At 41.4% G+C, this 21,606-nt stretch overlaps 1 protein-coding gene across 7 annotated transcripts in view; it reads left to right on the forward strand.

Annotated features, from left to right (window-relative positions):
* GLT8D2 (glycosyltransferase 8 domain containing 2) overlaps positions 1 to 21,606 on the forward strand; it is a 41,208-nt gene that overhangs the window by 18,774 nt on the left and 828 nt on the right. For all 7 annotated transcript variants that reach the window (XM_055336220.1, XM_055336217.1, XM_055336218.1 and 4 more), the window contains 8 exons: positions 2,312 to 2,358; positions 4,858 to 4,950; positions 8,266 to 8,437; positions 12,265 to 12,382; positions 13,533 to 13,617; positions 14,147 to 14,259; positions 16,181 to 16,347; positions 17,366 to 17,478. In XM_055336220.1, the coding sequence (XP_055192195.1) occupies positions 2,340 to 2,358; positions 4,858 to 4,950; positions 8,266 to 8,437; positions 12,265 to 12,382; positions 13,533 to 13,617; positions 14,147 to 14,259; positions 16,181 to 16,347; positions 17,366 to 17,478 (880 nt within the window). In that variant the 5' untranslated portion in view covers positions 2,312 to 2,339. The remainder of the gene's footprint in view (positions 1 to 2,311; positions 2,359 to 4,857; positions 4,951 to 8,265; positions 8,438 to 12,264; positions 12,383 to 13,532; positions 13,618 to 14,146; positions 14,260 to 16,180; positions 16,348 to 17,365; positions 17,479 to 21,606) is intronic.

A 21,606-nucleotide genomic window follows, 5' to 3' on the forward strand; every position in this document is an offset into this window, starting at 1 on the left:
GTCATAAATAAATAAAAATTAAAAAAAAAAAAGTTTAAAAAAAAAAAAAAGATCTGCAGGGTAGGGCTGCGAACTAGAGACTCAAAAGACAATGGTGTAGCTCCAGTCTGAGAGCCAGGAGGAGTAGTGGTGGGCTCCAGTCTGTAGTCTGGCAAGCTCAAGACCCAGGAAGAACATGTGTTTCATTTGAGTCCAAAGGTAGGAAAAAGTCAATATCCCAGTTCAAAGGCAGTCAGGCCAGAGAAATTCTCTCTGACTCAGGGAAAGTTCAGCATTTTTGTTCTATTCAGAACTTCAACTAGTTGGATGTGGCCTACTGACATCAGAGAGGGCAATCTTCTTTACTTAGTCTACCACTTTAATATAATATCATCCAAAAGTATTCTCACAGAAACACCCAGAATAATATTTTACCACATTCTGGGTATTCTATGGCCAAGTCAAGTTGACACATAAAATTAACCATCACAACCATATACAGATGGCAAATAAACACCAAAAAAAAAGACCTTTGTCTTAGTTGCATCTGTCTCCCATTCTCCATGTCCCACAAGGGGAACATGGCCTCCTTTCCTTGATTTCCCCCAAACACATGGATACATGTCTTCAGATCCGGTGGGGAAGCAGGGTGGAGATAGGGTGGGGATTATAGGGTGCAGGGCATGGCAGAAGACTGGGGACTGAATCTTGGGCATCGCAGTTCTCAGAAGGTCCCTGGGGGCCGTTGGCCACAAGGAAAGAAGTTCTAATGAGCAAGTGGCAGCCCCTACGATGGGTCTTTCTCCTCACATTGTGAGTGCTGCCAACCCCAGGATTCCAGCTCATCATTTACTGGGACCCATTTAACTGTTCTGCTCTCATCCCTGCCCACCCCATCCATGCATGGGAAACTGGCTTCAGAAGAACAAAGAACTTTCTCTCCGGGGGGACCTCTGCTAGCAACGAAAGGAGTCATTATGTTTCTTCATTCTTGTATAGTTTACAGGAATCTGAAGGTAATGCAAGGACCTTGTATTTTAGAGCTTGTTGTGGATGACTTTGAGTGTCTACTCTCCTTTACTATCAGAATTGCTATGGGAATGTTTGAAAACCTTGCTGTGGGGACTTTAATGAAGATAAAAACTGATGGAGGGAGTTGCATGCATGTGAAGTAAAATCTATACTCCTTTACAGACAACACAGTTTGTCTCCACTATCATCTGGCCAGTCTCTTCTTTAGTCCAGTCTATTCCAACCACATTGAACTTCTCACAGTACTTAGAATACTCAGAGCTCTTTTTAGCCTCAGGGCCTTTGCACCTGCTGTTTCCTTTGCACTTTCTATTTCCTTCTGCATTCTCCCCACTGGCTCCTGCTCTTCCTTCTAATCAAATGCCGCTCATCAGTGAGGTTTTTCCTGATTTCTCCTCCTGAAACTCTGTTGATCTTTATCCTAGGACCTCTGTTGTTTCCTTCACATCTACCATAATCTAATTATTTTGTTACATTTTATAATTTTTTTTTAAAATTTTATTTATTTATGATAGTCACAGAGAGAGAGAGAGAGAGGCAGAGACACAGGCAGAGGGAAAAGCAGGCTCCATGCACCGGGAGCCCGACGTGGGATTCGATCCCGGGTCTCCAGGATCACGCCCTGGGCCAAAGGGAGGCGCCAAACCGCTGCGCCACCCAGGGATCCCTATTTTGTTACATTTTAATATATATTTTCCCACAGGAGTGAAAGCCCCTAGTATGATAGGGCCTGGGACTGATTTGTTCACTGATGCATCCTTGTACACAGTGCTGGGCTTTTAGTAGGATCTCAGTAAATACTCATGGAATGAATGATTGACTGTAGTGTAAGGTATAGTTCTGTTTCCACAAGGAGTCCCTGAAGATGTAAAAATTTCCTTGTCAAAGGAATGCAGTTATAATAGCAGAAAATATGCATGGTGTTGATATTTTCGATCAAGGAGATCTTCTTATGTGACATTTCTTTAGTTGGCACCGTCTGACTAGCCAACCCAGAAATCTGACAGGGCTCTTTTGGGAGAAGGTAAAAACAAAAACAAAACAAAACAAAACAAAACCACTGAAGACAAAAGATTACCTCTTGGGGGATGTTTGTGGTTTTTGTACAGCCAGAAAAAATAATTGGAAGAGAGAGCTATACATCCAAGAAATATTTGTTTCCAAGGTTCTAGATTCAAGACAGTAAAGAATGAGTCCACAGTTTGCCACATACCAGACCATCAAAGGCATGGTCCTTAATAATTGTATGATAACTTTTGGGTTGATTCTGTTTTAAACAAATTTTTTCTTTAATCCGCAGGTCACAGTTTTTGTCAGCGTGAACACACATGGCTTTGTTACGAAAAAGTAAGATTACAGCTTTTAATAATCATGATTATTAAAAATAGATATTTTAAAGGACTGTGATGCTAGGTCTTGGCTTCTTTTTGAAAGCCTCTTTGATTTTGTTTAAGATTTTATTGATTTATTTATTCATGAGAGACACAGAGGGAGAGGCAAAGAAACAGGCAGAGAGAGAAGCAGGCTCCCTGCAGGGAGCCGGATGTGGGACTCATCCGGAACTCCAGGATCACACCCTGGGCAGAAGGCAGACGTTCAACCCCTGACCACCCAGGTGTCCCAAGCCTCTTTGATTTTTATGGGTAGTTTTCCTACAGGCAATTCTTGGCATCATCATTTCAGGATGATGCCTGTGGAAAGATGTTTAGTATTGTGTCCAGAGGTGGATTTATCCTGAGAGGGGTCATACATTTGTATAAAACTTGCAAATATAATTTATTTTCCCACTTTAAATAAATATTCATATTCCTATCTAATTTAGCAGTTGTAATTTTGCGTTCCTGTTCTTAAAGAGTGACCTTAAATTATATAATCTTCAAATCCCACCAAAACCTGGATTTGCCCTTGATTTTAGATCTAGCAGTTTGTGAATCTGGGAGGGAAACATGGTAACCTAATTGTGTTACTGCTAGCCTCAGGGCAGAGTTGTCTGATGTAGCAAATGGAAAGACAAGATATTCAGCTAGATATGAATTTCAGACTAACTAGGAATAATATTTATTGTAAGTATATCCCAGATATTGCATAAGACATACTAAAAAAAAAAAAAAAGAGGTGGTAATAGATGTTGAGTTGCTTCCCCAAACTGGCTGTGTCAGGTAAATGTCAATCAGACGTATTGATAAATTATAGGACCTTGTTCTTTATCTTCTATTTTTCTATTTAAACTGAGTCTAACATCCAGTTGTCTCTGGCTGAATCTGAGAATCCAGAAAAGCCAAGAAGAGCTGGATGTCAGCACAGTAGGATCATTGAGCCTCAGGATTTGGCTCTGGAAGACATCCACGGAGACTGACTCCTTCTTTTTACAGATGTGAAGACAAAGGCCTGGGGGCCAGAAAATAGATCAATATGAGGCCAATAAATGTAAATATCTTGCACAAAGATAGGAAATGATAATACGTAGCAATTGTAATGTGTTTATTTGGCCTACATTGCCTTTGTTAACTCTCAAAACCTCCATGTGAGACAATGATTAATAATACAGTTTACAGTCTTCACTGAGCAGATGAGCAAACTGAGGCTCAGAGAGGTTAAGTAACCTGTCCAAAGCCACACAGGTGAGAAGTGTTAGAAACAAGATTTGAATCTCACTTGAAATCCTAGCCCTTTCCTTTCCTACCAACATTTTCCAGACTTCAGGTATTTGTGTTTCATGTAGAACAATGGGGATCTACCTTTTAGAAGGAGGACTAGCATCTCAATTTTTCATCGTCTGTTTTTCTTCGGTTCCTATGCATGACTTAACTATTTTAAGTTGATTCATTTAAAGAATTATGTGTACTTTATGGGATCCCTGGGTGGCGCAGCGGTTTGGCGCCTGCCTTTGGCCCAGGGCGCGATCCTGGAGACCCGGGATCGAATCCCACGTCGGGCTTCCGGTGCATGGAGCCTGCTTCTCCCTCTGCCTGTGTCTCTGCCTCTCTCTCTCTCTCTCTCTCTGTGACTATCATAAATAAATAAAAATTAAAAAAAAAGAAAAACCACAGAACTTTAAAAAAAATAAAGAATTATGTGTACTTTATAATAAAAAAGTGTATATCCTTACTGTAAGTAAAATAAGCTATCTCCTATCATGAAAAGAAGGTGATTATACAAATATGTATGATTAGAACCGTGTTATTCAAATCTGGGTAGCTTTTGTTCCCTCCCTGCAATGAGATTAGAACTAATTTCTCACGCTGTGATTTAATGTTACTTAATGTCGTGATCACAAGCCTCCTAAGCCATCTCATGTACAATCAGTGGTACATGCGCTCTATTAGGAGAGCACTGTCCTATATCACTCTGTTCCTTAGCAGATCCCAAGAGCAAGCATCATAGCTCTGGAACAGATGGTCCTGGATACTTAGACCTGGAAAATGTATTGGGTCTTCTGGCTTCTCACTATACAGAATTTTCTGTACATCATCTTTGACTAGTGTTTAAATTAACTGAGAAGGAGCTGTGTTATAAAAGCTAACAACATGTACTCTTAAGAAGTACTGGTTCACCATAAACATTAAGTAGATGTTGGCTATTCAAAGTGTTCATGCACAGAGAGTGGCTCAGAAGCCACATCATATAGGCATTAATGTTGTAACCTCTGCCATCAGACTGCCTGGGTGTAGCCCTGGATCCTCCTTAAACTACATCTTTGTATCCTTGAGCATCAACAGCATCCCACATGCTCTCTGCTGAAAGAGCAGCCCCAACCACCACTCTCTGTTCACATGACTGTTCTAAACTCTCCCCAAATTTCAGCTTGAGAAGTTACACTTGAATGTGTTTCTGTTTCCATTTCAGTTAATCAGGTGTTGCTGTTCCTTCTGATTGTGACCCTCTGTGGGATCCTGTATAAGAAAGTTCACAGGGAGACTGCGCTCAGGAATGAGACAGGTATGCTAAGTGAAGTAAGCCAGTCCCAAAAAGACAAATACTGTGCAATTCTTCTTATATGAGGTACTTAGTTGAAATCATCCAAACAAAGTATAATGGTTGACAGAGGCTGGGGGGAGGGGCAATAGGCAGTTCTTGTTTAATGGGTATAAGTTGCAGTTTTAGGAGTTTATAAAACTCTTTAAGTTTTATAAGAGTTACGGGGACAGACAGTGGCAATAGTTGTACGACAATGTGAATATATTTAATACATTGAACTGTGTACTTAAAAATGGTTAAGATGATAAATTTTATGATTTTTTTTACCACGATAAAAAGAATTTTAAAAAAAGAAAGGAGATAAACAAGCATATAATATTAGGTTGGTATACCTAGGACTGTGGTTTAAACGTGTTCCTTTGATTCCTTTCAGTAGCTGGGTTCAGAGATAAGCAACAATTTGGTTGGATCCCAAGGGCCTGCTTGTAGAATATCCACCCAAGTCCAGTGATGTTCTAGAATGATCAGTGCTACTCAAGCTTTAGCACATATAAGAATCACAATTAGGGTTTGTTAAAACACAATATACTTGGGCCCACTCTGAGAAATTTTGAATTAGTAGATTTAGGTGAGGCCTGAGAATTTTCATTTCTGATAAGCTCCAGTAGATGCTGACACTGGTTCTTGGACTATGCTTGGGTTGTCTGCTTTGCATCCATCCTTTGAATTTCTGAATGATTTTGCTTATGAAAATTGTCCTCTCTATCTTTCCCCTACTGGTTCATTCCCATCAGTACACCAATAGCCTCAGAATTCTCAACTTAAAAAAGATCCTGAATTGCCCCTATATCCTCTTCCAGCTGTCCTGAGGAGCCAAATTTCCCTCCTGAGGGGTGGATTCTTTGACATGGCACCTTTACAACTTCTAAACACACAAAATCAATGCCACAAAAATTAAGAAGTACTGGTAGCATGTATATTATATTATATTATATTATATTATATTATATTATATTATTATTAGGACTTTTTAAAAAGATTTTATTTATTTATTTAACAGACAGCATGAAAGAGCACAAGCAGGGGGAGAAATGGAGGGAGAGGGAGAAGCAGGCTTGCCGCTGAGCAGGAAGCCTGATGTGGGGCTCCAACCCAGGACTCCAGGATGACAACCTGAGCCCAAGGCAGACACTTAACCAACTGAGCCAACCAGGAGCCCCAATAAAGATTTTATTTTTAAGTCCAGCAGGGGGCTCAAACTCACAACCCTGAAATCAGTGGCCACCCACTCCTCCAACTGAGCCAGCCAGATGCCCCTGTTTTTAAATAATTTACTTTTTATATTAATCAAACAAAATACATTTATGGAAAATGCAGAAGAGAAAAATATCACCTGTTGCTGTATCAGCCAAAGACAAATACAGTTAATATTTTGGTGCCCTACATACATTCATTTCGCACTTTTTTTTCTTAAACCAGCTTAGGCTTTGGACAAACATCAGTGAAAAAAACAATGTCCCTGTTCTCACAATGCTGACTTATCTTAGTATAATACAGCTAGCCTGTCAACGACCCTACAATACGTGCAGTTATGAGATAGCAACAGCATGTTGAGAATACAAAGACGCAGATGTTGAAAAACTATGTATAATCTGGTCTAAATGAACATAAGGAGCATCTAGAAAGAGAATGATTCCACCTAAAGATGTGTATACAAATGTTACTAGGGCATTATTCCTTGTAGCTGCAAACTGGAAACAATCCACATGGGAATCCACTATCGAGTAGATAAAATGTAGTGTATTGACTCAGTGGAGTCCTTTTCAACAGTGAAAAGGAACACAGTATTACAGCTCCCCTATGGACAAACCTCACAGAGATGATGCTACATGAAAGAAGCCACGCCTGAAAACTCACATATATTATACAATTCCATGTATAGAAATTTCTAGAAAAGAGGCAACAGTGAAGCATCTGCCTTCAGTTCAGGTCATGATCCCCGAGTCCTGGACGAGTCCCTCAGCAGGGAGTCTCCTTCTCCCCCTGCCTCTATGTTCTCTCTCTCTTTCAAATAAATAAATAAAATCTTTTTTTTTTTTTAAAGGGGATTTCTAGAAAACGTAAATCTACAGAGACAGAGAAGAGAGCAGTAGTTGCCTGGGGCTGGGAGGAGTGGACTGACTGCAACCCAGTTTAAGGAACCTTTGCAGGGAGGTGGAGATGTTCTAAAATGGGATTGTGGTGATTGATGGTTGTGCAACTCTATCACTTTACGAAAAATCATGGAACTGTATACCTACAGTAGGAAATCTTAAGAAATTTCCAAACTCCCAAATTTTTAAGAAGTCTGTATTAGTGGGCCTGGGCTGCCTTAACAAAATACCACAGACTAGGTGGCCTAAACAGAAGAAATTTATTTTCTCATAGCTCTTGGAGGCTGCAAGTCCAAGACCCAGGTGTTGGCAGCCTTGGTTTCTCCCAAGACTTCCCTTGTAGGTTCATAGTTCTCCCCATGTCCTCAGATGACCTCTCCTGCGTGTTCACAGCCTTGGTGTCCCTGCCAAAGGTGTCCCTCCTAGAAGGTCACTGGCCCTCCTGGGCTCAGGCCCCACCCTCACGGCTTCATCGTTTGCTTCTGTTGGTCAGATCTTGATCACACAGACTTGCAAGGGAGTCTGCAACAATAGTCTTCATTGTTGGCTATGTGCCGGCTGAAATTCCAATGCTCTATTTCTTTAAAAAAAAAAGATTTTTTTTTTTTAAATTTGAGAGGGAGGTAGTGAGAGAGAGAGAGAGAGAGAGAGAGCATGCAGGGGGAGCAGCAGAGGCAGAGGGAGAAGCAGGCTCCCCACTGAGGAGAGGACCTGATATATACATCCCAGGACCACAACCTGAGCTCAAGGCAGATTCTTCACTGACTGAGGCCCTCGGGCACCCCTTCAATGTTCTGTTTCTTTCTTTCTTTTTTTAAAAATGCATTTTATTTTTTTAAAAAATTTTAAAAGATTTTCTTTATTTATTTATGAGAGACACAGAAAAAGAGAGAGGCAGAGACACAGGCAGAGGGAGAAGCAGGCTCCATGCAGGGAGCCCGACGTGGGACTCGATCCAGGGTCTCCAGGATCAGGTCCTGGGCTGAAGGCGGTGCTAAACCGCTGAGCCACCCGGGCTGCCCCAATGTTCTATTTCTGAGAGAAGAGGAGACTGGATGTTGGAGAACAATCGGCAGTCTCTTGCGCACTACGCTGTCTTCCCCTAGGAGGGTGGAAGACAGCTTAATATGGCCCTACTATGAAATTCCTTCGTGTTCTAAGACAATAGATTTGGTGTTTCCAGATGATGACTCTGAGCCTCCTGAGGAGATGGAGGAGGAGATTCCTGTGGTGATTTGTGCGGCGGCAGGGAGAATGGGTGCCGCCATGGCTGCTATCAACAGCATCTACAGCAACACCGACGCCAACATTCTCTTCTATGTGGTTGGACTCCGGAATACTCTGTCTCGAATCCGGTAATTTGTGTGCTATAGACTTTGGAGTTTTCTACATTTCACCTTTCTTTATCTTTCCTTAATGGAGTTCCCTATGTTTTGGGTTTGATAAATGTCATTAATGAATTAACGAGGGCATGACCTAAGGTCTGCTTGGTGACCTGATGGATGTGTTGCCTAGCTAAGGAAGTTTCAGCAAAGCCTCATTTTTCTACTAGAGCAATGCATCATGCTGTCTAATGAATTAAAGAATTGCAGCCCTTAGGCAGGTTGTGTGAAAGTCTTTCTAAAATGCTTTCTCTTTTCTCTGCCTTCTTAATTTGGGAGGATATCAATATAATAGCATTTTAATAGGATCCAGAATCATCACTAATTAAAATTTTTGAACCACTAAGCAATCTTTCCTATCACACAACATGCTAAAAAAATAAGTTGGAAATAGATTTAGAAGAAATAAACAGAAAATCAAAATTTAAAGTATTATAAAAATGTGGGATAATTATATAATATTGCTAAGGACAACGACTGTGAGTCCAAATATCATGAGGAAAAAGTGGACAGATTTAACTGCGTAACAATTAAAAACTTTTACTTATTTGTTTGTTATTAATTTTTTGGGGGTGTTGGAATTCGCAGACAAGGGATTTATTTATTATTTATTTACTTGAGAAATGAACCCAAGAGCAGGCAGAGGGAGAGGGGCAAGCAGATTCTCTGCTGAGCATGGAGCCCGATATGGGTCCAGATCCCAGGACCCCGGGATTGTGACCTGAGCTGAAGGCAGACACTTAACCTACTGAGCCACCCAAGTGCCTCCAAAAACTTTTAATGATGAAAAATACTGTGAGTGAAAGTAATCATACGATAAACTAGGCAAAATATTTTCAACATGTATTATAAATGATTACTACCCAAAGTATATAAAGAATTCTTACAAAAAATTTTTAAACATACAAGCATCTAGTAGAAAAATGAGGATAGAATACAAACAGACAATTCACAGAAGAAAAAAATACAAATGGTCGACAAACATGAAAAGGTATTCTGTGTTACTAATAGAGAAATTCAAGTTAAAATGACAATGACATATAATTTTTCACTCATCGAAATGGTAAAAATTAAATAGGACAACAATATCCAGTGCAGAAAAATGGGCATGCGTATTCTTTTTTTAAACAATGTCTAGGGACGCCTGGGTGGCTCGGTGGTTGAGCCTTTGGCTCAGGGCATGACTCTGGGGTCCTGGGATTGAGTCCCACGTAGGGTTCCCTACAAGGAGCCTGCTTCTTCCTCTGCCTATGTCTCTGCCTCTCTCTCCATGTCTGCCATGAATAAATAAATAAAATCTTTAAGAAAAAAACAATGTACACTTTATAAATTGGGAAAGCATTTTGAGAGGGCAATATGGCAATGTCTAATAAAATTTTACATACTAGAACTGGTGTGGCCACTGTGGAAGACAGTATGGAGGTTCCTTAAAAAGTTTAAAATAGAACTACCCCACAGTCCAGTAATTGCACTACTGGGTATTTACCTCCAAAATCCAAAACACTAATTCAAAGGATACATGTACCCCAGCATTTATAGCAGCATTATCTACAACAGCCAAACTATGGAAACAGCCCAAATATCCATCGATAGATGAATGCATAAAGAATATGTGGTATATATATGTAGAGTGGAATATTAGCCATATAAAATAATGAAATCTTGCCATTTGCAATGACATGGATGGACCTAGAGGGTATGATGCTAAGTGAAATGAGTCAATCAGAGAAAGACAAATACCATAGGATTTCACTCCTATATGGAAGGTAAGAAACAAAAAACAAGCAAAGGAAAAAAGAGAGACACCAAGAAACAGACTTTTAACTATAGAGAATAAAGTGTTGGTTACCTAAGAGTAAAATCTTAAAAAAAAGGCCCAAACTATAAATGTGTACATGTACATATATATGTTTCTATAAAGAAAAAGACCCCAAAGATCTCCATGTGTTAACAGTGACTATCTCTGGGGAGGATGGAGGGATTGGGGAGAGCAGTGATGAAAGGTATAGTTCAGGGTATTTCAAGTATTATTTCCTTTATTCCAAAGGAGAATGGGGGCACCTGAGTGGCTCAGCTGGTTAAGCATCTGACTCTTGGTTTCAGTTCAGGTCTTGATCTCAGGATCATGATTTCAAGCTCCATGTTGGGCTGCACACTGGGCACGAAGCCTACTTTAAAAAAAAAAAAGTTAAGAAAGAATTTATTTTTCTTAAGTGTATTTATTTTAGTAATCTCTACACCCAATGTAGGGATTGAACTCATGACCCCCAAATCAAGACTTGCATGCTCTTCCAACTGAGCTGGTGAGGCTCCCCGAGAATGTGTTCATGTATGACTTAAAAATAGCACTGTTAAGAGGTACTGACTATGGAAGACACTCACTCCTAATCTAAATGGTCCTTGGCTCTCATGGGTTTTGAGGGCTTCTGCATACATTCTAGATTTTCTGTATCATTTCTCACTCTTCTTATCATTTATTGTTGCATATTGTTCATTTAGCTTGCTGTTACTGTAATTATCTGTGGGTATGAAACCCAGATAACCAAACCCCAAAGGGTGGCATGTGTGTAATATGTTCTGAGCAAGGGTTTGTACTGGAACAAAAGGCATGAGCTCCAGGGCTTGATGACATCTGAGCAGGGACAGTCTCCCAGCCCTTGGTGGTGTAGTAGCCCCCGGTTCGAATTATTAAGATTTTAAAAACCCTCTTGTCGTTGAAGTATAATAATAAAAAAAAACAGAAAATTACATAAATCCTGTGTACAGATTAGTGAATCATCACAAGGTAAGCATAACCAGGTAACAACTCCCACCCACATGGTATGGTCAGTCTTTTTAGGTTTGCCATTCCAGCGAGTGTCCAAGGCTATCTCATTGTAGCTTAACTTGAGATTCCTTTATTTCCAATTAGTTTGAGCCCTGTTTTTTACATATTTCTTGGCCACTTAGATGTGCAAGCTTGAGTCTCTTGCCAGTTTTTCAGTTGGATTGTGTTTTTCATATTTACATGACTTCTCCCCACATACAGATTTATTGAGATATAACTGATATATAACATTGTATAAATGACTTGCTTTTACAGTTCAAATTTTGTAGATCTAAATTTTGTTCAGAAGATTGGCTCTTTTGTCAATTTTTGAGCAACAACAAATGCTACCATGTGTGGCTTTAGTCATTGGCAATTTTGAAATAATTTCTACCAAGAATTGCACTATGAATTGAATTAAAGATAGTCACAAATTGTTTAAGACTGAGCAGACATAAGAGGAGAGGGTGGAGAGAGGAAGGAGGATGAGATGAGAAGTGAGGACAGGAGGGGAACACAGAGGCAGAAGCAAATCATCCTTGGAGTCCAACACAGCAGAGTAAGGACGCTTCCATCAAGCAGAAGATTCAGAACATCGTGCTTCATAGCTGGGCAGATCTGTTGGCCCGGGGCAAACATAGACCAGCGGCCACAGATGCAGCTTTATGAGAAAGAATAAATGCTTTTTGTTCTTCCAGTTTCCTGTGGAGATTATGTGGATCTGGGGAGATATTTGGTTATTACTATTTTGCTTCATTTCCTTTGCAGAGTTATGTGACTTAAAGGGGAAAAAAAGAGGAAAGATTCGAAGCCAGACCAGATGGGGGGAAAAATCAGAAGGATTTATAGACTAACTCTACTAAGGCTATACTCATTTTATTTTTAACTTTCTAAGAAGCAGCAGATTGAGGCAATAGGCAAGTTGAGGAAAGGTTGGAGGTGTATACTAGAGGCATTTTTGTATTGTTGTGTTTTTTTTTTGTCATGTCTTTAGAAAATGGATTGAACATTCTAAACTAAGAGAAATAAACTTTAAAATCGTGGAATTCAACCCTGTAGTCCTCAAAGGGAAGATCAGACCAGACTCATCAAGGCCTGAATTGCTCCAGCCTGTGAGTAGGAAACACGCATATGCTGAGGACAGTCTTTGGTGAGACCCTTGCTCAGGGGAAAGCACTATGCACACGGAATATTTCTGAAGCAGTGTTAGATCTCCACGAAGCTCTGCTTATTTATAATTTATAAGCCACCTGCTCCAGAAGGATTTAAGATGGTTTAGCTAAACATAATGAAGCTGTTAAAGAAGAAATGAAGCCTAAGAAAACGTAGGATGTGTTTGTGTGTGTGAATATGCCTGTAGGGGTTGGGGGTCGGGGCCAAATGGTGGGGCCAGGAAAAAATATTCCCAACCCACAGGCTGCTGTGTGCATTGCAGTTGAACATTAAACTTAGCCCAGCGTATCCCAGCAGCTAAGGGAAAAACAATCTATCTAACTATATGATAGATTCTATATCTCGTAGGATCAACTGAGATAATACCTTCAGGAGACACCCACTTTTACCCTAGCATTGGGAATCTTAAGGTATTTTACTGCAAGAGTTCTTATAAAAGGGACTCTTTCTTGTATAAAGAGTAGTGTTGATGGCAGGGTTACCGAAAATGCAGCCACCTTCTAATTGTTACTGAAATCTATCCTTGAAAATTTACTGAATTCTAAGCCCTCTGATAACATGATCTTTTCCTAATTCCTTGTATTTATTATCAGAGTGTGAGCTGAGTTGGGATTTTGGATTAAGTGGTATGCCTAATAAAACTATGACTCCCACCCTCAGCTCATACTTGTCTGATTTTCTGGTCCAAGGAACTAGAGTTTGAGTTTGTGGTTGGGACCCCCGTGCCCACGTGTGTGATTTAGTTGACAATAGTCAAATTACTAGTGTAGAGGAGGGCAGGCGATTTGTGGCCTTAAAAGATGCCTCTGTGACTCCCACTCTAGCAGTTTGCAGAGGTGCAAGGGTCATGCCATGGTCTCGGCAGCTGAGGGCTTCGATCTAGGAGAGCACTGATCTGCCGGCGCCAGTTGCCACCCCAGGTCCACTAACTGGGCACCAGGAGGCTGCAGTGAGATGTCTGCTGCCCATTTTATTTAGCTCCATACCTGGAGTTGAGCGGAGGCTGTGGTCAGAGCCACGCCTCCAGCAGGAGAAGACACGGAGCCACCTGTCTCTTCCCCACCATTGCTTCTTTTGTTGTTTTAACAGCTGAATTTTGTTCGATTTTATCTCCCTCTGCTTATTCATCAACATGAGAAAGTCATCTATTTGGACGATGACGTAATTGTACAAGGTATACTCGCCGACTGCCAAGAACACTCGGAAAAGGAGCAGCTGATAAGTAGAATAACCATCTCCTTCATTTTCCAAATAGCTCAATGCCCAGTGTTTTTGACTGTGTATTCAAGTTGGGAGAATAGTATCGTTAGAAGTTTAGGAATATTTTGATAATGGGGGTTGGTACCCACTTCCCTATAGAGTCTGGCTGACTTTCTGAGAGCTACTCTGTCAAAGTCGGCAGTAAATCACTTAGTAGCCTCCTTTTCCCGGCAGCTAAGTGTGGGTGTTTAAGTGATGCTTTCTGTCTGCCACGTGCAAACAGGTGAGCCCCAGTCAGGCCCGCTGGATGCCAAGCTGAGCTTATTGTCAAGTGGCTTTCTGGACAGACAAGCTATGTTATTAAATAAATGACCAGGCCGCTTGAAAGTCAAATCATGTACTTTACTTCCTGGGCAAATCAGGGACTGTTTGATGTCCTAAGGCTCCATGTGGCTCTAAAACAAATGCTGTAATATTTTAACCACTGATGTTTCTAAATCCAGGTGATATCCAAGAACTCTACGACACCACCTTGGCCCTGGGCCACGCGGCAGCTTTCTCCGATGACTGTGATTTGCCCTCCGCTCAGGACACGAACAGATTTGTGGGGCTGCAGGTGGGCTCGCTGCTCCCAGGCCCTGCCCAGCTCTGCTGCTCCCACCCCTTCCCTTCCCCAGGGCTCAGTCATCCAATCAGGACTGCAGGAGGCAGGAAGCACAGCCCCTGATGATTGTTCAGGATGTAGGTGGTCCGAACCACACTCCCTGTCCCAGATGGAGTTTCCTATGAGAGACTCCCTGAACTTTTGGTTCTGTTTCTCGAGTTGTGATCATTGCTTCCTACCCCACCCCCTCTCAATAGAAGAAAGTACTGATTTTCCTCAATGGTAAAGAGCTCCTTACCCCGGTGGAAATGAGGAAAGTCAAACCTACATGGAGTACGGAAACCAAAAGGATGGCTTTAAAGACAAGGTGCTGTTAAGAATCAAATGCTGTTCTCCACAAAAAGTTCCAGGAAATGATTTTATGTGTGTCACAATGAGATGTGACACTTTGAGGCCTGGGCTTTCAGGCCAGACCTGACTTGGCCAAAAGCTCGGCTCTGTCATTTACTTGGTTTGTAACCCCGGTTTAAACCTCTGTCATTTTCTTGGTTTGTAAGAAGTTGCTTACCAATCAGCTTCTCCCTCAGTTTCCAGTAGAGGCAATAAGAGCACTTCCCTTGTAGAGTCATTGTGAGAATTAAGTTAGTTAATACATGTAAAGTTACTCTGTGCAATTATGAGCTAATGTATGCAGAGTTCCTAGGACAGAGCCTGGTGCACAGAAAGTGCTCAGGTGTCTCCATTATTTCCATGTTACATTTGAGCATCACACGGAGGTGGGTAGGACAGCCCGGGGTGGGGGGTGGGGGCAAACGATATGTCACATCCGTTCAGCAACTCCCTATGTGCTTACTGTGGCCTGACGCGGTCTTAGGTGCCAGTGATACAGTGAACAAAACTAAAATTACTGCAACTGTATAGCTTACATGTTAGTTAGAAGAGACCGTCAGTAAATAAATTATTTAACAGAGGATCAGGGTGGGGCTGCAGTTTAAATTGGGTGACAGGAAGGCTCACTGAGGTGGTGTCACTGAGCCTGACCCTAAAGGAACTTAGGGAACCACCTCAGCAGGTATTTAGGGGAAACACATTCCAAGAGGAGGTAACAGCAAATTCAAAGATCCTGAAGCAGGAGTGGGTCTTTCTTGTATTGGAAAATTGGGGGGCCAGTGTGGCAGAGGAAGCCAGGGAGAGACCGGATGTCAGAAAGGTAATGGCGGTGGGGGCAGATGGCATAGGACATGGGAAACTTAGAAACTCTGGCTTTTACTCTGAGATGGGAAGCCACTGGAGAGGGTTTGAGCAGATGAGTAACATAGAGACAAAGTTGAAAAGGGTGGAAGCAGGAACAATTCAGGAGGAGTTGCAGAAATCCTGAGTGGTAATTATGGCTTGAACTGGGAGGGCAGCAGCGTGGGCAGTGGTTGGCCTATGATATGTTGTGGAAGACAAGACCAACAGGGCTTGTTGATGGATGTGGATGAAATGTGAGTGAGAAGGAGCCATGGATGACCTCATGACCCTGGGTTTTTTGCTAGGAATGAATGTGGGGGCAGGTTGTAGGGAAGCAGGTTTGGGACAGGATTGGGATCAGTTTGGGGTTGTAAGGGGAGCTGCCTTAATTAAGGCTCCAGGAGACAGAGTTGGCAGAGGTAGCAGGAGTCAGCCACCCAGAGGAGAGGCCAGGGCTGCCTACCTGGACAGTGTTTCAAGCCATGAACTGGATGAGGCTGTCTAGGGAGTTAGTGCTACAGACCAGGCAGGGGCACTGCTTTTGGAGGCTAAGGAAGGAGAAAAGCAGCCAGGGACTCTCTAGGAAGTGGCTGGTGACACAGCAGGAGACCCAGAAATTCTGGGCAGTGGTTTCAAGAAAATGATTATGTTCCAGAAATCAAAGATTTGTTAGTCAAAAGCATATCCTGTTCCTTTATAGAACACGTACATGGGCTACCTAGACTACAGGAAGAAGGCGATAAAGGACCTTGGCATAAGCCCCAGCACTTGCTCCTTCAATCCGGGTGTGATTGTGGCCAACATGACAGAATGGAAGCACCAGCGCATCACCAAACAGCTGGAGAAATGGATGCAAAAGAATGTGGAGTATGTGTAAACCTCTCTGCCCTTCTCCATGCTTGGCAACAGAACTATTCAATTAATTTTCTGTGCATAACTCAGGGGTTTGAAGTATTTCACAGACGTCTTAGATCAGATTCTCTTGCAGAACTGATGAGAAAGAATGGAGACAGATGAAAATCTAGTCTCAAATGATATGTAAACGGAAGCGAGATCCTGCAGAATCTTATACAAATGTTTTTCTAATGAATAACGCAATTTTAAGTCTTCTCCCAGAAGCCTAGTGAAGCTTCTCTACTGAAAATAATTTATCTCAGTCAAGTTTCTCTTTCTTACATAGATTTTTTTTTTAAGATTTTATTTATTTATTCATGAGTGACAGAGAGAGAGAGAGGCAGAGACACAGGCAGAGGGAGAAGCAGGCTCCATGCAGGGAGCCCAACGTGGGACTCAATTCCGGGTCTCCAGGATCACGCCCTGGGCTAAAGGCAGCGCTAAACCGCTGAGCCACCCAGGCTGTCCCATAGACTTGTTTTTAAGAATTATTTTATAAACTCAACTTTTTTTTGAAGGTTGAATTTTAAAAAATGTATCATTTTTCATTATTGAAATTTTAAAATAGAGAAAAAAAACCCTCTAACACAACCACTATTATCATGTCATTGTTATTTCCTATTCATCTTTTATCAGGATATTTTAAATACCATCATCACCTTGAATTTATGAGTGAAGTTTTTCTACATAATATAGGATCAGAATTTGATCTCTTCTGTATTTGACATTAAAAATACTGAGAATTTTAAAAAATGCTGAAAATTAAAATGGCAAAACGTTATGCTGAGTTTAGGGTGAATTATATGGGAATTCATGGTATTCTTACAATTTTGTGTAAGTCTGACAATTTTCAAAATATAAAGTTGAGAGAAAAATGAAAAACTATGGTCTTTTTATATAGTGAGAGACTAACATCTTTCAAGAGTAGTAATTTCTACTTTATCTAGTCTGTGTGGTTTGAGGCCAAATGTTTTTCTATTCCATTTCTTAGGGAAAATCTCTACAGCAGCTCCCTGGGAGGAGGGGTGGCCACCTCCCCCATGCTGATTGTGTTTCATGGGAAATACTCCGCAATCAACCCCCTGTGGCACATAAGGCACCTGGGTAAGTATCATAGAGAGACAACACAGCTGTGCATTTTATAGATCTTTGAGCACCAAACTGCTAGGGCATCAACTTCCTCAATTCGGGTCCTCCAGGTGATCTTGGAGGTCATCTCAGACACATTATTTAACCTTCATTGCTCACATTCTACAAATGCAATTGCTAAAAAGGGCCTAAGAGGGGACGCCTGGGTGGCTCCATGGTTGAGCATCTGACTTTGGGTCAGGGCGTGACCCTGGGGTCCTGGGATCGAGTCCCACATCAGGCTCTTCGCAGGGAACCTGCTTCTCCCTCTGCCTGTGTCTCTCCCTCTCTCTGGATCTCTCATGAATAAATAAATAAAATCTGTTTAAAAAAATAAATAAAAGATTTTATTTATTCATGAGAGACCCAGAGAGAGAGGCAGAGACACAGGCAGAGGGAGAAACAGGCTCTATGCAGGGAGCCTGATGTGGGACTCGATCCCTGGTCCCCAGGATTGCACCCTGGGCCAAAGGTGGCGCTAAACTGCTGAACCACCTGGGCTGCCCAAATAAAATATTTTAAAAAAGGAAAAAAGGGCCTGAGAGGTGTTTCTAGGAATTCATGAGAAGCCATTAGACTCATGCTTAGCATATAGCATGTGCTACATAATCATTACCTATTGTTAAAATAGAACTTTCACTGTCAAACTTTTTCACTCAGCTTTATTGCCCTCTTGCAGTAGCCAGCAAGGCAAAACCAAATTAGCATGATGGTTTATGATGCATTTAGATAGCTCACAACTTTTCTTTTAAAAAGTTATTTCCGGACTGTGTACCATGTGAGTCTTTTATTCACACTATTCATTATAGGAGTGCAATGCCCTATGATATGGACTGGAATCGCAACTCTTATTACCCAAGTTGGGCAAATTATTCAACCTTTCTTTGCCTTAGTTTCTCCATTTGTAAACTGAAGCTAATAGAACCTTATAAAGTTTTTATAAGGAATAAATTACCTAGTGCATGTAAATTGCTGAGCACAGAGCCTCATGCAGAAGACAGTCACATTCATTCAATCAAACACATGACCACAACCCCATAGCCACAAGCACTGGGCCAGACCTGTTTAGAAATTGGAAAGGTTTTGAATTTTAAAAAAGGTAATGCGATGCATACATTTATGTGATGCAGTACGCTGAGTGGGATCTAGGTTTTGCTACTAAAAAAGTTAGTAAAAATTGTTTTCCGACACTTGGGGATTTTAGAATTGGAGACAATGGCTTATGGATGTATATTTACTAAAAATACCTTCCACACTGTCAAGAACTGAGCTCAGTTCTGGCGATAAAGGTGATTACTATTTCTAATTCTCAGAACAACCTGCAAGGTGGTTATGTCCCTTACTCTCCTTTTAAAAGAAGGGACATGGGATCCCTGGGTGGCGCAGCGGTTTAGCGCCTGCCTTTGGCCCAGGGCACGATCCTGGAGACCCAGGATCGAATCCTACGTCGGGCTCCCAGTGCATGGAGCCTGCTTCTCCTTCTGCCTATGTCTATGCCTCTCTCTCTCTCTCTGTGTGTGACTATCATAAATAAATAAAAAATAAAAAATAAATAAATAAATAAATAAATAAATAAATAAATAAATAAATAAAAGAAGGGACACATAAAACTATAGAAGGTGGGTTCCTGGGTCTCCTCTTAAGGATTCTGTATAGATTTGCTTCTGCCTCATTATCGGAATCTTCGGTTTTCCTGAGAATCTGTATGCACACAGGAGCAACGCAGGGGAGCTAAGGACACCAGTGTTCCATCTGGTTTGATTTATAATAATGTTGGGACTGTTAAGTCAAATATCAATGTTTCCATGTAATGAATGTGCAGAAAATCCCATCAAAGTTGTAGGTCTATAAGAATGGTTGTGTAGGAACAGTTACGCATAGTTTACATTGATAAGGTTAGAACACTCCATGGCCTTGGAATAGAGTCGCAATCACATTTTATGAAATATCTAACTGGGAAGAAGGGACAGAATCTTCCTAAGGGAAATAAGTGATTTTTCTTTTAAGCAGAGACTACATCTATGCTAAAGGTTCTGGAATCTGCGAAGTCAGCAAAGTAAAGCTACACAGAAATCATTTGTAAAATGTTTCAGTTTTAGGGATCCCTGGGTGGCACAGCAGTTTAGCGCCTGCCTTTGGCCCAGGGCGCGATCCTGGAGACCCGGGATTGAATCCCACATTGGGCTCCTGGTGCATGGAGCCTGCTTCTCCCTCTGCCTGTGTCTCTGCCTCTCTCTCTCTCTCTGTGTGACTATCATAAATAAAAAAAAAAAAAAAAAAAAAACCAAAAAACTAACATTTGAAAAATGATTCAGTTTTAGTGTGTTTTGGAAGCAGAAACCAATGTGACACTAATGGGTATTAAGTTTGGGTTCAAGCAGGTCTTAAGATTTTAAGAATTTATGATATATATTTAGCTAAAAGCAAATTCTACGTCTATATGGAGTCCTCCAATCATGGGGCAGAGAGATGATCTCCCACAGAATCAAGACTCTAAGGTGTTTCTTCCCAAATGAGCATTTCCTTTGTAGTCTTTGGAAGTTGGTAATCATTCCAATTATGTTACCATAGCCTGAAACACCTAAATCCTCTTCTGCAACTGCCTTCACAGCTGTTTATGAATAGAAGACAGATTTTTTTTTCTTGCATGATATGTTAAGCTGGAATAACACAACTCCAGCTATTTACCCTCTCTTAAGGGATTTTCAGTGTTGTTTTAAATTTTTTTTAAATTTTTTATTTTTTTTATTTATGATAGTCACAGAGAGAGAGAGGAAAGAGAGAGAGAGAGAGAGAGAGAGAGAGAGGCAGAGGTATAGGCAGAGGGAGAAGCAGGCTCCATGCACCGGGAGCCCGATGTGGGATTCGATCCCGGGTCTCCAGGATCGCACCCTGGGCCAAAGGCAGGCGCCAAACCACTGTGCCACCCAGGGATCCCAGTGTTGTTTTTTTTTTTTTAAGATTTTTTTTAAAAGATTTTATTTATTTATTTGTTCATGAGACACACAGAGAGAGGCAAACACACAGGCAGAGGGAGAAGCAGGCTCCATGCAGGGAGCCCGTTGAGGTACTCGATCCCAGGACCCCAGGATCACACCGCAGGCGTTAAACCGCTGAGCTACCCAGGGATCCCCTAAAGATTTTATTTATTGATGAGAGACAGAGAGAGGCAGAGACAGAGGCAGAGGGAGAAGCAGGCTCCATGTAGGGAGCCTGATGGGACTCGATCCCAGGACATCGGGATCACGCTCTGAGCTGAAGGCAGAGGCGCAGCCACTGAGCCACCTAAGCATCCCAAGGGATTTTCAGTTTTAAAAAATTCTTTCATAGAAAATGTTAACACCATAGAGGATTCAAAAAAAAAAAATCATTACATTTGCAAGATCTTAATGTACTGCTGGAAGATATATTCTAAAAATACTCTAACCAATGGCAATATCAAGGTAAACACACCATTTCTTTTTTTTTAATTAATTAATTTATTTATTTATGATAGTCACACACACAGAGAGAGAGAGAGGCAGAGACATAGGCAGAGGGAGAGGCAGGCTCCATGCACTGGGAGCCCGACGTGGGATTCGATCCTGGGTCTCCAGGATCGCGCCCTGGGCCAAAGGCAGGCGCCGAACCGCTGGCCACCCAGGGATCCCTAAACACACCATTTCTAAGTGACTCCTTATGAGGGCAATATCCAAATGGGGATAGTTTTGTGTTAAGAAGTGAATCTTATTCCTCCATCACATTTCATATGGTAAAAACAAGATCATTATAGAAAGATGTTGCCATACTAAGGAGGGGAAATGTAGAGAAACAAGAACTCCTATAAACTCTTGGTGGGAGGAAACCTGATATAACTTCTCCTGGGGACAATCTGGCAATCTCTTACCAAAAATGTGAAGGCATACACCCTTCAATTGAGGGATTCCACCTATAAGACTTTACCCTACAGATGTATCTGTGGACATGCACAAGATATGCACAGAAGTCTGTGCAGTGTTCACTGACGTTTGTGAAGGGAAGGAAACCTAGATATCCTCAATAAAGAACTCACTAAAGAAATAAAAATAACTATATATCCATTGTCATTAAAGTCATTAAAAATAA

The sequence above is a fragment of the Nyctereutes procyonoides genome, unplaced genomic scaffold, assembly GCF_905146905.1.
Source record: "Nyctereutes procyonoides isolate TBG_1078 unplaced genomic scaffold, NYPRO_anot_genome, whole genome shotgun sequence".
Classification (NCBI taxonomy): Eukaryota; Metazoa; Chordata; class Mammalia; order Carnivora; family Canidae; genus Nyctereutes; species Nyctereutes procyonoides.